The sequence below is a fragment of the Lagopus leucura genome, unplaced genomic scaffold (genome assembly GCF_019238085.1).
Source record: "Lagopus leucura isolate 7727_CA_CO unplaced genomic scaffold, USGS_WTPT01 Super-Scaffold_100157, whole genome shotgun sequence".
NCBI classification, from domain to species: domain Eukaryota; kingdom Metazoa; phylum Chordata; class Aves; order Galliformes; family Phasianidae; genus Lagopus; species Lagopus leucura.
In genome coordinates, this window is record NW_024962334.1 from 30,863,579 (window position 1) to 30,879,082 (window position 15,504).

The 15,504-nt window shown below is 37.3% G+C and overlaps 1 protein-coding gene across 1 annotated transcript in view; it reads right to left on the reverse strand.

Annotated features, from left to right (window-relative positions):
- ITGA8 (integrin subunit alpha 8) overlaps nt 1-15,504 on the reverse strand; it is a 94,843-nt gene that overhangs the window by 62,409 nt on the left and 16,930 nt on the right. Inside the window, exons 7-13 of the mRNA XM_042888940.1 lie at nt 14,650-14,775; nt 13,283-13,327; nt 10,918-10,961; nt 9,906-9,962; nt 9,667-9,719; nt 4,339-4,544; nt 1,953-2,144 (exon numbers count right to left, since the gene is read on the reverse strand). Coding sequence (XP_042744874.1) covers nt 1,953-2,144; nt 4,339-4,544; nt 9,667-9,719; nt 9,906-9,962; nt 10,918-10,961; nt 13,283-13,327; nt 14,650-14,775 — 723 coding nt within the window. The remainder of the gene's footprint in view (nt 1-1,952; nt 2,145-4,338; nt 4,545-9,666; nt 9,720-9,905; nt 9,963-10,917; nt 10,962-13,282; nt 13,328-14,649; nt 14,776-15,504) is intronic.

Below are 15,504 nucleotides of genomic sequence, written 5' to 3' on the forward strand. Positions count from 1 at the left end.
ACTTGCATTTCCCCATATGATTTCCTTTCTTTCTTCCTTTTACCCACAGGAAAGTATTCTATTCTTGTGCTAATACTGTGCCACAGTTCTGCTGTTTATACAGCTCTATTTTGGTGCTTCAAATCCGTGATTTAAGGAAGAAGTGGTCAACTAACAGTAAGGTTTTTTATTTAGGTTGTTGTTTTCTGAGAGACTCTCACCAGTGCTCTGGACCGCCCATCCAGCTTCTCAGATGAGAAACAGAGAGAAAAGCTAGTTACAGCCAACGCAGATTTTTTTCTAAAACAAATAATATATGTAATAAACCCAAGCCATCTGACACACAGTAAGCTAATACCATAATGTGAAATAGCAGGATGCATAGCTCAGCCAATGATGACAAGAAAGAAAAATCCACTAAATCTCACAACTGAACTAAGTATGCCAGTTCCTTAGTGTAAATTTTAAGAGTGAGGCCCATCACCCAAACTTTTCATTAATTAGCTTAAAAGGTGCCCCACAAATTGTGATTTTTACACTAGGTAGACTTCTTGGATCCCAGTGTGACCTGAAAGAATCTTTCCTTTCATTCTCTCTATCTTCCCAATCTTAGAAATGTCAGGAATGCAATATCCTGTTTTCTTTGGTTTTGCTGGGGGGCCTTGTGTGTGGCTTTAGAAAATGTTTAAATGCTGAAACTTTAATAAAGAACTCTCTGTCCAAAAGAGCCTCGTTAGTCATGGACAGTGAAAGCCTATTAATAGCACCATCAACAACATATAAACAAAAAGTCAGAACAATGTTTAAAAGCCCTTTCTTTTGTCAAATGCTTAAAGGTCCTCTCTCTTCAATCTTGTGATAGCCTCACTTTATTACTTTGCAGCCAGCTTTTCCGTTTGGTAAGACTGTAATTGCTGTTGTAGACCCCCCTTTCCAGCAATTTTCTTCTCTCTTTTAAAAAAAACCTCTTTCAAGTTTTTTACAATTATCACAAAAAGGCAAAAGGCTGTTCTGTTTCTTTGAAAATCACAATTTTCCCTTCATAAACAGCACAGCTTTTAAGAACATTAGCCTTGAAACAACCCAAACTAACAAAAGTGATTTCACAGTGAGTTGGGTAATAAAGACATAGCATTCCACTGTAGATGCGGACATTTCACAATGACAAAGTATGTTTTATTGCACTCTTGCTAGGCTTCTGAATTATAATGTAAAGAAAAGAATTTGCTTCCAGAGGAGACAGTGAAAGTAAATATCTTCAACATCCACTCTATTTGTGATGCTAGGAACAGTGCTTTTAAAAAAAAAACACCTCCTGCCTAGCAAAATGCAACTGATGCCATCAAATTGACAAATTTGAACGCATGTCAGGTAAGCTAATAAGGAAGAATCAAAGATAACATGAAAAGGAAGAGTCAATATAGCAGAATGAAAACAAACAAACAAACGAGCATAGAGAGGCCCAAACAAAATATCTGCCCTAAAGCAGTATCATTACATTCTTGTTTTTTGTAATTAGATCAAAGCCATTAAGAACCTATGTACAGCCTAGCATCTCTTCAGACAGCAAAAAACAACAACCCAGTAACATAACCAAGGCAATCCCTTGTTCTACAACACGTGTTTTGAATCAAGAAAGAATGCCAGGATGGAGGACACATCGCAAGTTCAATAAACTGAGAGCATTCAGTTTTTGAAAGTAGGGGAAAGGGTTAAGCTTTTTATTGTAAACTTCACATGTTTTATGTTAATGTAACTATTTGAATCCTTTTCTGATTTCTGACCATGTCTTTCGAGAGAAAAGGGAGTACTTGTTTTGTCTGACTTTAACTCTCTGGAAAGCAAACTAGAACTGTCTAAAAATACATCTATTCTTAAACTTGACCTCTGCCTTCCAAAAGCAGCAGTTTAGGTATGATGCATTTTCCAGAGAACAGAAATATGAAATTCCCCTTCTAATGGAAAAATCTTACCTGGGTAATCATTCTTGTCTACATCTGAGTCTCCTCTTAGAGTGAAGCCAAATCCTGAAGGCATGGACTGTGAGGCCCAGGCTCCATTAAGAACCTGGGAAGGGTGAGTTTTTAACCCGTTACTGTATCCATTGTAAATGAGCACTTTACCTCTTCTGTCTTCACCTGCAAATGGTGCACCAATGGCAATGTCTGTGGTGCAGTAAAAGAATAAAAGAATAGGCTTAATTAAAATAAGCAAGAATTAAGTCCCTAAAGGAAAACATAAATGGCTTCTATGTAAGCTGAAGAACTATCACTTTCTGTACTTACCTATGAATTCTACTTTTAAGGCAAATATTTAAAAATGTTCATAATCTCTTATATGTCAAAATTTCATGATGAATGCTTACAGAATCATCCTATGAAGAGGTTACTACATTACAAATAAATTACCAATCAACGCTGAATTCCTCTACCCTATCTCTGAGGAATTTGATAAGCTTTAATAAACCAACATCTAATAACTTTCTGTTTCTACTTATTTTCATTTAAACATAAAAAAAATTTCCTGATTTCCTCTATTATATAATCGATGAGGAAAAGCTCTTATAAAAATTTATTTTCCCAATAAGATAGACAATATAGACAACAAAAAACTACCCTCTCAAACTCTCTCTTTTGTACACAAAACAGAAAAATAGAATATGATAATTTTTCTATACTAAGACAACATGCTATTGAGAAATGGGAGCAGTACTGAGTCAAGAATTCAGCAGGAGGCCTTGGGCATTGCAACTGAGCACTGCATATCCAAAAAGTAGAACTCAATTGCTCTTCACAGTTCTAATACACAGGAAGCAGAGAGAATCACAGATTGAGGTTCAGCAATTGAACTAGCTGAACTAGCCAATAGGAAACAAGATGAGGGTACATATCTACAGCTGTAATTTTTAGGATCTCATCCAGGAGCTGATGCTGGACTCATCTATTAAACTTGATTTCAGCACCTGGAACTTCTACCCTCATGATAACAGCAGTAGTGCAACAAAGCCCTATAACTTTCATCTTCAGTTGTGAAGTAGAAGACTGACTCTAGATTCTTCCTAGAATTCTTCATACAGTGAGAGAGAAAAACAGAATCATACCCTCCTTCCACTACCAGAATGCCAAGGAGACCAGTCTTCCCTGCTCAGAGAAGTTGAAGGCATCTACTATTGCTCACATGTAGAAAACGGGAAATCTTCCCAGCTGAATCCTATGGTGGGACTCCAGGACAATCTTGTGAGGGTAGTCTCTCTCACGAGCCACAGCCCAGCAACTTCTTCCCACAGGAAGGATTCTGGTTTTGTGTACCCTGAATCCTAATAAAATCTGATGGCTCTTGAGATGACACATCCCTTGCACAAGAGTCACAAATTGTCCACACTGTTCTAGAGTCTACTGCTGCTGAAAAAGAACCCTCAAGTTAAAGAGGAGCTAAGTTCATGTTCGTTTTTTTTTCCTGAGTGGTCAAACTATCTTTAAGACTGCTGTTCAAAATAACTTATCCAGCAAAAACTTCCTGGGGTTTTAGATGCAGAGATATCTGAATTGCAGATCTCTAACAACCTGGAAACAGGAAGAAAGGAAATCTATGTAAGTAAGATGAGAGCGTTACTGACCACACGTAAAAGACTAACTCAATCTGCTCAGGACATCCAAGCTCTCTCACACAATTAAGCAAGCTTACTTTGACTATTTTCCTAAACTTAGTCTCCTAGTTTACTTCACGAGTATTTTCTATTGAATTTGTGTGATATTGCCATTTGAGAAAAACTGCTCTGAGAAGCTGTTTCTTTCAGAGCTTGATTACCAGTGGAATTCTGATTCCAAAATAGTATGTGTGTATTTGTCCAATTCTTTTATTGCAGCTAAGCTGCTCCAATTACTAAACCTCTTTCAATTCATCCAAACATTTGAGGAAAGAAAGAGAACTCTGCTTTTAAACAAATGCAAAATCTTAATTATTTAAATCTAATTATAAAACAACAGCATTTTTATTCAAACGTTAATAGTCAGATAAAGATAGCAGTGTAGCGAATACGAATGCACTTCTATAGATAAGCTTTTAATTGTTTGGCTCTGAGTTTTATTAGGGCTAGTGTGAATTCTCTTGATTTTGAAGAGAAGTTACAAGTTAAAAAGTCGTCTTCAGGCATTGCACAGCACTTCATGTTTGCTACCTAGCCATTTCTAATGTCAATGATACACAGTGTTGTGGTTTAATTCAGCAGGCAGCTAAACGCCACACAGAAGTTTACTCACTCCTCACCAGTAAGATGTGTGAGAAATTGAGATGAAATTAAGAAAAAAAGGACATAATTACACAGAAAAGATATATATTATCGCTTAATATAAAAATTACCATTATATCCATCCTGATTGAGATCTCCAAGGTGAGTGATTGCACTGCCAAATCTGCCGAACACTTCAGTGCCTGTCAGAATTTGTGGATCTCGGAAGAGGAAAGCAGTTTCCTGCAGGTACAGATAGACTTGCCCAACTTCTTTAGGCTTGCTCTCAAATTCTCGTTCCATAAACAGAGGGGCCCCAACTAAGATATCATCTAAACTGGAACAGTTAAACAAAAATCAGTGTCACTGAAAGATAGCATAATCAAAAAAGTTCACGCATTTAATTAACACGAAGCAGAGAATTATCATAGAGTCATAGACTGGCTGAGATAGGAAGACACTTCTGGTGTTCTAGTACAAGCATTTGGTCAAGGCATGGTCAGCAGATGAGGTTACCAAGGTTATAGCTACTCCAGTTCTCAATATCTCTAAGTATGGAGATTCTATAACCTCTCTGGGCATCCTCACAGTGAAAACATTTCCTCTTAGCTTTAAAACAGAACTTATTGTACTTCAATTCATGCTCACAAGACACTGAAGTGCTATATTTTATAATTAATAATCCCGAAGTCAGAAATTCAACTCAGAGGTGAGCTGTATTAGTAGAACAAATTCTGTAGAATTATACTGCTAACTGTGCCGAGAGACAAAGTTCAGTATAAAATCCAGATTTCTTCTAACACTATACATCAGTAAGTGAGCAAAAGAACAAAAATATCTACTTTCTACCAGATTTTTTGAAATTACATATATGAAACAGGTTGAACATCAATTCACAGAGAATTCCTCATCACTAATTCAAGTGTAAGCTGGGAGACAAAGCTAAAGCTTCTTTTCTAAAAGCTGTTCTGTTGAGTATTAGGTAAATGAGTAGCTGAAGAGCTCGTGTAATTTGCAGTATAAAGTAATAAAGAGAAAAGATAGAACCATAGAGCCATTAATGATTGGAAAGACCACTGAGATCATCTAGCCCAATCATTAACCCTACCCCACCACACCCACTAACCATGTCCATAAAGCCACAGTAGTATGAAGCTCAGAGGGAAAGGTTCTTTTATCTGTTTTGCCGCGCCAAGAAGTATTACTGAAATAAGATAGACTGATCCAAGGATACCTTGCCTGTTTTGAAATATGCTACCAACATTTATTTGGCAGAAAAGAGACCCTTTACTGGACAATAAAGAACAAAATCAAACAAGATTGACAGATATGTAACAAATAAATACATTTTGAAATATGAAACAACAGCATCAGATGTCTTTCTGAAGATTGCTCAAGCCCATGTATGCTAAAGGGAAAATTACCATTATCTTCATGACAGTGGTCACCCATATCAAGGAACTCTGTTGTTGCAAAGAACTTGTACCACTTGATTCCAGAATTTTAAATTTAGAGAATACATTCTCTTGCTCTAACATGAAATTCTGTTCTAACTTTATAAAGTCACGGAAAACTTTATGTTCTTAATTAATCATATTCTCAGTAGTGACGTATTCAGAGACATGAATAAACCAATTATTGAAAAATGCTCTACATTATTTTTCCTAAGCCTGATAGGAAAAAAATATATATATATTTCATATATATATGAGCTATGAGTAGCTCAGGTATTTCTTTAACACAGATGTATACTGTGGTTCTAAGACGTATACCATAAAATTTAGTAGAAAACATCCCATTTACATACCTTTTAAACATATTGTAGGACTTGCACATTCCAGAAATTTTGACAAAGTACTTCTCAAAATATTATTTTTCTATAAAGCTTTATAGTAGATTTCCATAAAGGAAACTGTAACTCAATGTTAGGTCACTTTCACACAGTTCTTCTTTATAGGTCAAATATTACCCCACGGTAAGGATAATTAAAAATTAAAAAAAAAAAAAAAAAAAAAAAGGAAGCAGATGCTGACTTAACATCAGAGGTGGGGTTTTCCTGCTACATTAAACATCAAAAGCCTTCTACTAATGGAAGATGTAAGAGTTTGGACAGCACATCAGCTAAAGCTGTTGCCACGAAACAACAGCAACAACAGAAACAGTGTTCTTTTTTCACAAGTTACTTTAGATCATGAATGCTCTTTTTTTTTTTTTCCCCTCACAAGTTATTTTACGTACAGCATGCACTAAAAGCATTGCACAGTAGTACTGTAATCTATTATTTTATGACACCACAGTGCAGATGTTTCCACTGAGATTGAGACCCCATGGTATTACACGCTGTATAAACCAAGAGGTAAAAGATGAGCCTGGCTCCAATTGGCTTTCTACAAATGAAGGATTGTGAGGATAAGGTAAGACTTTTAGAAGTGATAGGGATCCAAAAGATTCAGAGCCAGTAAGCTACCACTACATCAGTGCAAAACAAGTAGACATGTTGAAATTCTGGGCTGCACAGCAATACCTGGAGTGAATAAAGTGGAGAGAGAGGCAGACAGACTATCTACTACCCAGTATGGACAAAAATTCCTAACCTTAAATACAATACAAAAATACCTGCTGAGATGGAATGCAAACAGACCAGAGCTAGAGTCCATACATAAGGATTTTAGCATTTCAGATCAAAGTGCATGGTCCTGTGTTATTTTTCTAGGAAAATTTCTATTTTTTTAGAAGAAATTAAAATGATTGTAGAAAATGTGAGTAGTACAGGGGACTGGACCAGAACTCAGCAGCTAAGATTAACTAAGTTACGAGAGGGAAAGATGGGAGCTAGGCACACATACAGTGACCTACCTCTGAACTGCTTTTGGCAGCAGAACTACCTAAAGCAACCAGAGCACTTAGTTTCCCTTTGCTCCAGCTGTTTACATGTCCCATCCATACCAAAGCCTTACACCTCTCACTCTCTTGCTTTCTCTCTTCTCTCTCAGAGTCCAAACTCAGCAGGGCAAGAAAAGCTGCTTCAATAACTTCTCTACAAGACTGCAAGTAGGAATTCTCCCTCCGACAATTTTATATTACTGCCCATAGACAGTAATATTAAATCATAAAGTGCAGTTCAGAGTGCAGAGGTATTTTGAACCCTATATTTACGTTCATTTCATCACCACACTATGATGTTGCTGCTAACATCAATTGGTATATTTATCTTCATGCCAGCATGCCAGAAAGGTAACTAGCCAATATTGCTTCCTTTCTTTTAAAAGAACAAGCAAGCAAACAAAACTCAACCAGTCAACCAGCACAGAAAAAACACTTAAAAAGCGCAAGCTGACTACCAGCTAGGACTATATGTGGATTCTTTGTATCCTGCTGTGTAACAAAAAGCAGGAGTATGGGAATCGTCAAGAGGTCAAAGCGTTACTATGGAAAGCTTTGATATAGGCCAAATAAAAGACCAGTGAACAACTTATTCCACATTTTATTGGACTGTTTTGGTCCAAACTGAGAGTGTTTTTTTCCTCTTTACTAGGAATGCAGTCTGCAAGCTGATGGCACAGCTTGATTTGCTAAGCTTCATAGTAAATTTCTCATTATTATTGGGTAACTAAAGGGTATTTCAAACAATGCCCTCAATTTCCCTGTTCTGCTTACAGCCCTAATGCAGTACAGATATAAATGCAAGAGACATCCAGGAACACTTGCAGAACTGCTAGAGAAGGTTGATAACACGGTTTCCTAGGATGAACTTAATCTAAGAGCCGTGTCATCAGCCTCATTACAACAAAATATCATCCTCATTAATCTTTTCAGTGTAAGACTTGATGACGCTTTTGCTACTGGTAAAGCTGTCTCAACCTCCTTCATCTTCATTTGCACACATACACACACAATTTGGAGTAACAAGTTCCTATTTGCTTTTTTTTTTTTTTTAATTTCCCCTCCCACTTCACTCTTGCTTTCAGATAAAATTTTTTATCGAGTATATGCACAAATTGGCAACAATGGACTACATATATAATCAGACATACTTATCACATAGAGCTTCTGGTGCTTTGTTTTCTGTGCAATGTTTGGATCTCAGAGGGAGTCAGGTTTTTTTTGTTTGTTTGTTTTTAAAGACAGGCTGGGAGACCACACAGGCCTCAACAGCAATTTGACTGCATTATTCACATAAACTGTGGTCTTAGAGTTTCACACAGAAAATATGAAACCTGCAGAGTAACCCTATGATTCACAGGAAATAACCCGCATGGGAAATAATGTGGTTCAGTGAGAAGTTAACTAATAAGATGCCTAAAAGTCCAAGGCATGCTGATTGTAACTAAGATTGGTATTCCTCCACTTTTTCATGTCAATAATGCCTTTCAGTGAGATCAAAAAAAACCCCAACTTTTTGTATCAGAAAAACAGGAATTTTGGAAAGCTAAGATAACGACAAAATCTAATGTCAGAAACCTGGAAAGATTTGACTAGTGCAAAGCTGTCACTGAAACTGCTGAAGATTTTTTTTTTTCCTGTTTTTGTTTTGGAACTACAATATTTTACCACCTTGTTAATGTTCTCTTTACTTGTGTCCCTAGCTTTTTAAGGGCTTAGTAGTTCCTGATGGGAAGCAACGCTATAGCAGTAACATATGAAAAAAAAAACTATTTAATGTACTGTTTTTAAGCCACTAAAAAGAAGTAATCACAAGAACACGACGGTGGTGCAGCTGAGACATTCTGGAATATATGAGAGTACACACAGCTCTAAATATAATCCTGGTTCAACTGTGTTCAGACTTCCAAAGTTGTGAGCCTCACTGACTTTTATCTCCTTCCTAGAAAGCTTGCATCAATATTTGCTTACTAAACTCCTGACTTTCCAAAGCATTTAATATCATTTTACATAAATTCAAAGTCAGCAAGTGATTTTTTGAATGGGGCTTGAATCCCGGTGTTGACAGTTACACAGCATTCTCTGAGACAAGCACAATGGCCACCCTAACAGAGATGGGCCACAGACACTTCTTTGGTCCCCTAGATGATGAAAATGGATTGTGAACCAGCAGGTGCTGAAATGGGCGATACTGAAAAACTCTTAAAACTGAGAAGTGAGGCTTGGAATGATCTGCATGCGAATAGACTTAATTGCTTCTAAGAACAGAAGAATGAAATTGCATCTACCATCAGCAGCTTGCATTTTTTAATTCACTGTACCTCGATCTGGATGTTTTCTGAGATCTGCTCTACTGTACTGCATTTAATACATATTCAGGAAGATAAACTCGCCCAACCTAGCAAACAGCTGTGCCACTGTAAGTGCACAAAGATAAACCTATGCAAACAAGCAGAAAAGAAAGAAGTCAAGAGAAGGTATGAGGTATGAAGCATCTGAAAACCTGTGTTTATTAATAAATATCAGGCATTGCTTCTGTGAACGTTCAGTGGAGCTGAATATATCTGGTTACCTACCCATCATTGTTAACATCAGATACTGCAACAGTGTACCCAAAATAAGACGCCATCTGGAAATAAAAAACAGATAGGCTTCATATAATATATCATCTTTAAAAAGTCTTACTGATAAACCTCTTTTGTTTCAATGGTTACTAGTTTTAAAAGACAAATATTTTACATAGTCTTGAAACTAAATTGATGAAATTATATCCTCTTGATATATAATACTTCATCACATAGTTATTTGGCATTACCTGTTCACCGGTGAAATTCTGTATAAAGGTCAAATCTGAAGAATTAATGATTGAGACCTATTAACAGAAGAAAGATATGAAAAGTTTCAAGCACAAAGAGATATGATACAGCATAACATCACAATTTGAGACACTGAAGGATGGTTCAAGGAAATAAAAAAAAAATACATCAACTATTTTCTGTTGCACCACAGTTTTCCTCATCTTGCATACATCACTAAATTTTATGAGTCTCAAGCCTTCCATGAAGAAAATGAGGGAAAAAATATTTTCCATCCTTACCAGACACTGTGAACGGCAGCAAATCATAGACTATAAGCTAATCAATGATTACATTATTAAGCATGAAAATATAAATTCTAAATATACATTTTTATATATGTAAATGTATATAATATACATAGAATATATACATACACACACGTACATATGTATGTGTACATACACAACTTGCCTCTGAACAAATGGTTTAAATAAGTTCCAAACAAAAGGATTTTGGGGTCACAAGACTAGAGAATGTGTCTGTGGCTGCTACGCAATCAAGTTAGACCTGAAACTTGGATTCTTTTTTCCCCTAGGAGGAAATAGGTGTGTATCCACACACCTCCCTTCACTTCCTTTCTAACTGTATATCACCACTCTTTGCAGTAGGAATTCAGTAGATATACTTAGAAAGAACATACATGAAATGCTGTAGTCTGTGGGATAGCTTAGGCCAAGGTCTGATAGCACTCAGTGAGAACTGGGATACTACTCATACTTGAAAAGTGCCAGTAACTGGGTATTGCAAATAGTCTTCAGAGCTGAGCAAGAGCTCAATATTTAAAGCCCAGGCCAGTAAGGCAGGTCAACCCAGCCAGGTAAGCCTGGGAGTGAAAGTCAGCGGCGCTTTTCTCTGATTAGAAAGTTTAGGCTCTAAGAGACAGAAAACAACGTAGCCTTTAAGCTTCTGAGGAGTCTAATGTTATTATAAAATATATAAAAAAGGATAAAATGTGGGTCCAGTACATACGTAGCCAAAGTTCTGTGCACCCCTTGGGACTCCAGCAACCAGCTCTGAAATACAAATGATCAGCAGTGAACTGGTTAGGCTGTCTGAGTAGCACATGCAACATGCATTCTAGACCACTTAAATCTTTCTTTATACATAATCTTTAGGATTTTGGCTTGTTATCTGTATCAGAAACACCTGCACGTCACTTCAAGACCTGAGAGAGATTCATGAGATTTTAACATTCATTCAGTGCATCTAGTTGCTTGAAATATTACAATGAACTGTTGAATACACTCATCCATGCCTAGACAAAGGTCTTTTTCTCCTGAGTGCTATTCAGCACAGTACTGCACAACAGAGCTGTTCCTACAGTTCAGCCGCTCCTACAATTCAACTTGCTACCTGACAGCTGTGGATTGAACAAACCAGAATTAGCTGTGGCATCATACAGCATCATACAAAAGCTAAACACAATTGTCATTACAAATTTTTCTTTTCCTTCTGGCTGCTTAACATTTTCTCACATCTGTTATTGGGCTGAGTGCCACAAGAGCATTTGATAAGTTGTGCACACAATAGCTATCTAAAAGCATTACAAGCAAGTTTTGGTGAGTGGCATTGAGAACTCATTGAATTGGAACACGAAACTTTGGACTAAGCTGCCCTCTGGGATGTGATCCTGCACAGAGGCCAAAGTTTAAACAATTAGTGGAGAAAAAAAAAAAACTACCAAAATAAAGAGCAAAGCCACAGATAAAACAAAGCCACAGATAAAACAAAACCTTCCCTCATTAGGATATATATATCCATAACAGAAGAGCAGGAGTTTCATACACCAGAGCATCTCAGACATCTGCCACAACTGACCAATTCCTCTTCATCAATTCCTCTTTGTGTTCATATACTCCCCTGCAGTTATAAGCATTTGGTCTAAGGGAGATGGAAAGAGTAATAAAGGACTACTGGGTCAGACAATGCTGCAATTCTTTGTGCCAGCAACTACCCCACACTGTACCATCAGACTCAAAATAGTGTCTATTTTTTTCCATCCTAAAGTGGCACAGGACAAGAAACTAACTTTATAGAAAGTAAGCAGCAGCAGCACTGGAGAGCTGGCTTCATTTTTAGAAATGTACTTAGCCTGTATTGACTTTGTGAGTTTGGACCAAGGAGCTGCTTATCTCCTCAAGAAAGCTACTCTTTACATAAGGCTAATGATCAGTCAGAAAGCATTACAAGAGATACATGGCTCTAAATGTAAGAAACACCAAGGATCACAGATTTTTTTTTTTTTTTTCAACTGTTTCAAAATACTGTACAATTTCTGAAAATAGCTAAATCTCTAGTTAAACATACTCTGAAACAGACAGATGCAAAGAGAGATTTTTTTCCCCGTACACCAGATTCAACAGTAATGACATCTTTAAGCACTGCTACTAACTCTGTGATATGCCTGTTTCCTCATGAATGACAGCTGCTAACTGCAAATTTTGACTAGCTTTGTCCTGTATCAAACCTACTTGGCCCCAGAATCTTTAAAAACATCTCAGGTGTGATTCTTCTTCAGACACATACCCATGTGCATTCAGCTCTTCCTTATTCAGAGGATCAACTGAACACTAATCTTCCTGTAGAATGTTCTCTTGCTCTAAACTCAGATTTTAATAACAGGAATTCAATTCTTTCATTTTTCATTGTGAAATACAAGGCTCAGGAGAGGACCAGCAGCATAGGAAACCTGATCTATTATGCTTGTGGAGGAAAACATTCTGTATGAAAAGGGTCAGCTAATGAGCTGTCCCAGGCATCCTCTCCGTATAACACGTGAACTGCAACTAGGGAAACATTTACAGAGCCAAGAGCTGCTCTCACCAACAAGAGCAAGCATGCTGGTATAGTCAGCCCAGGAGCTACTGAATGCTATCTCCTCTACTTAGCTGTTGAGGTTATGTGGAAGTCAGAAGTGTGCTTTCAACATACGCAGATGTTTCCAAACCCACATCTGGTCACCCAGGTGCTGAGGTAAAGCAGCCTCTATGCAGCTTGACTATGGAACCAAGAACTGTGCAGGACTCTATTGTTGGTTTCACTGTTAAGTAGTCATCACTACACTGGTGAAATTCAGTGAGCTTGGCTGGCTTCACCTACTGATACTGTCACAGCTCTGCAGAATAGATGCAGATGGACACTAGCAGATTCGGATTTTTGGATTACTTAAATTCTGCTCTGCCATCACACACCTTCTAAAGGAATATCTGCCTCTAGGAATATTAGGTACAGTGTTTCAGATGAATAAAAGGTATGTTCCTGCATACAGACCCAAAGAGAAGAACTTAATAGAGGCAGAACCAGATGGTTTTCTTTCAAGTACGTGGCTTCTTACCTTCTTCAGAATCTCCAGTAAATTCCCCAGCAGCTACTGAGTATCCTGTTTAAAAATAAATTACAAGCAAAAAACTTAATAAACCATTTATTTCCAAAAATATGTAAAGACAAACAGATTTTTCTTCTCATCTGCTCATCAGAATGTACACTTTCTAAACCTGTGTGGGAAGAAGAGGAAAACTGCCATGTTATCATGACTCAATTAACAAAGGGGATTTAATAATAGACCACTACTCCACTCTTCAATAACCCAAGTAGCACTCAGCCATGGTGAACCCAGGAATCTCAGGGTTTCCCCCAGGAGTTCCTCTTTCAGTGTATTAGGTGCCCCAGTGACCATCCAATGCACTATTTTTTTTTTTTTTTTAGATAATCCATGTTAAACAAGTATCTGGCTGGCTCACCATGGGTACAGCTATAAGGCAATGGAAAGCACAGAAATAATAGCAGGGTAGCAAAGTCCCAGGCTACAGCAAGTGAGGATAAGCCCAAATACAGTAGCCATGGACACAGAAACAGAGAACAAAAGCTGCCTACCCTTGGAAGGCCTCAGGTACACAGGGATCTTCAGGAAAATACTCTTGCTTCTACTACTGACCTTTAAATGAGGTTTGTGAAGGGGTGGATCCTGGCTGCACCCCTTCCAGTCGCTCAGATGCACTGCATACACCTGGGCTCCCTTCCCTCGGTTGGCCCTGCCTTCCCACCAGGTGCTCAATCACTGGTTCAAAATATGACTCAGCATTCCCACCACAGTGTGAGTATCCTTTTAGTACTCATGGAAGACAGATTTCCAAAGATACAGTCAAGCACCTCCTGAGGTTTTAGTAAATCAGTATGATAATTGATACTGACCAAGTAAAGGCTTTTGGATTGTATCAGCATCTAATTTCAAATATATGGGCAGAGATGAGAGGATGTGTCTTTGCCTTTTAATTCCACTGCATCTTTCTCTATAATTATGTGAGGAACAATCTGTCTAGCATGCAGAGATACGTGAACCAAGAAAACTTTTTGTGAAGGTAAAAGGCACACAAAAAGCCCTTTTTTTCATATTACTACTACATAATAAATTCAGACTTCTGGTATGTAAAATTTACAACTGAAGCAAGAAATAACTTTAAATTCAAATTATTCTTTATAATAATAAAAACCTTAGTGAGACATTTAAGATCTCAACTTTCAAAATGTGTTATGCATAACTTAGAGTGTTCTTCATCTCACTGAAATAACCAGCAAACTACTAGCATTGCTGCTGTGCAATGGTATTTGAACATTATGTGCTCAAATTCACAACTGTTTTCTTATTTATATAAGTCCCATGCTTTTAGGACACAGTGCTAATTGAGACAGAGCTTAGCTTACCCATATAGTTGTCATCATATGTGGGTGGTGCAACTCCTGTTTGCTTCTCTCGTGCCAGTTTCCTCAGAATATCCTTGAAGGAATAATTTGCGATGATATCCGCAATGCTTGCAGTGATTACCTGACCTGGATTTAAACAGCTTCATAAATGAAAGGGACACAAAGGACAGCCACAAAATAGAGCTAGTAGAACACAAGAGAAACCAAGAGTATAGCGCATGTTCTCTCAGTCTTACTTCTCCCATTAGTCTCATGACTACACATAAATCAACACAAGGCATCGATTCTCTTTTGAACCATCACATAAACAACTCCAGCTTCATTTCACAGTGCTGAATCAAACCGAAGTCAAACTTTTTGAGCCACAGCTTCTTCAGAACAGCAACCTTTTGAAGCTGCATAGTACAGACATAATAGACAAATGGAAGTAATTTCTTACAAAAAATTCAAAGCCATGCATTCCCTACCATCATACTCAACTAGATCTTCCATTTTTTAATGGCAATGAAAAAAAACACATACAGATTAAGCTGACAAGAGGGAATTTGGTAGGCAGAGTCTGGGAATCAGCTATGTCGCAAACATCAAAAACAGTTAAAGCAAAGATATCCTTTTTTTCCTTTTCCAGAATTACTTCAGGTTTCATCTACATGAGAAGTTACATCTGGAAAGCTACAGTGATGCCATAAATACACTAAAAATATATGCAGATAGCAATAAAAGGTTATGTTCAGAAACAAAACATTTAAAATATCAATTTACTGTACAATTATCAGCTATTTTAAAAATAAGAGTATTTGTAGGAAAATGGCTTATTAATTAAACTGCAAATGTACTAAACCATTCAACATAAAC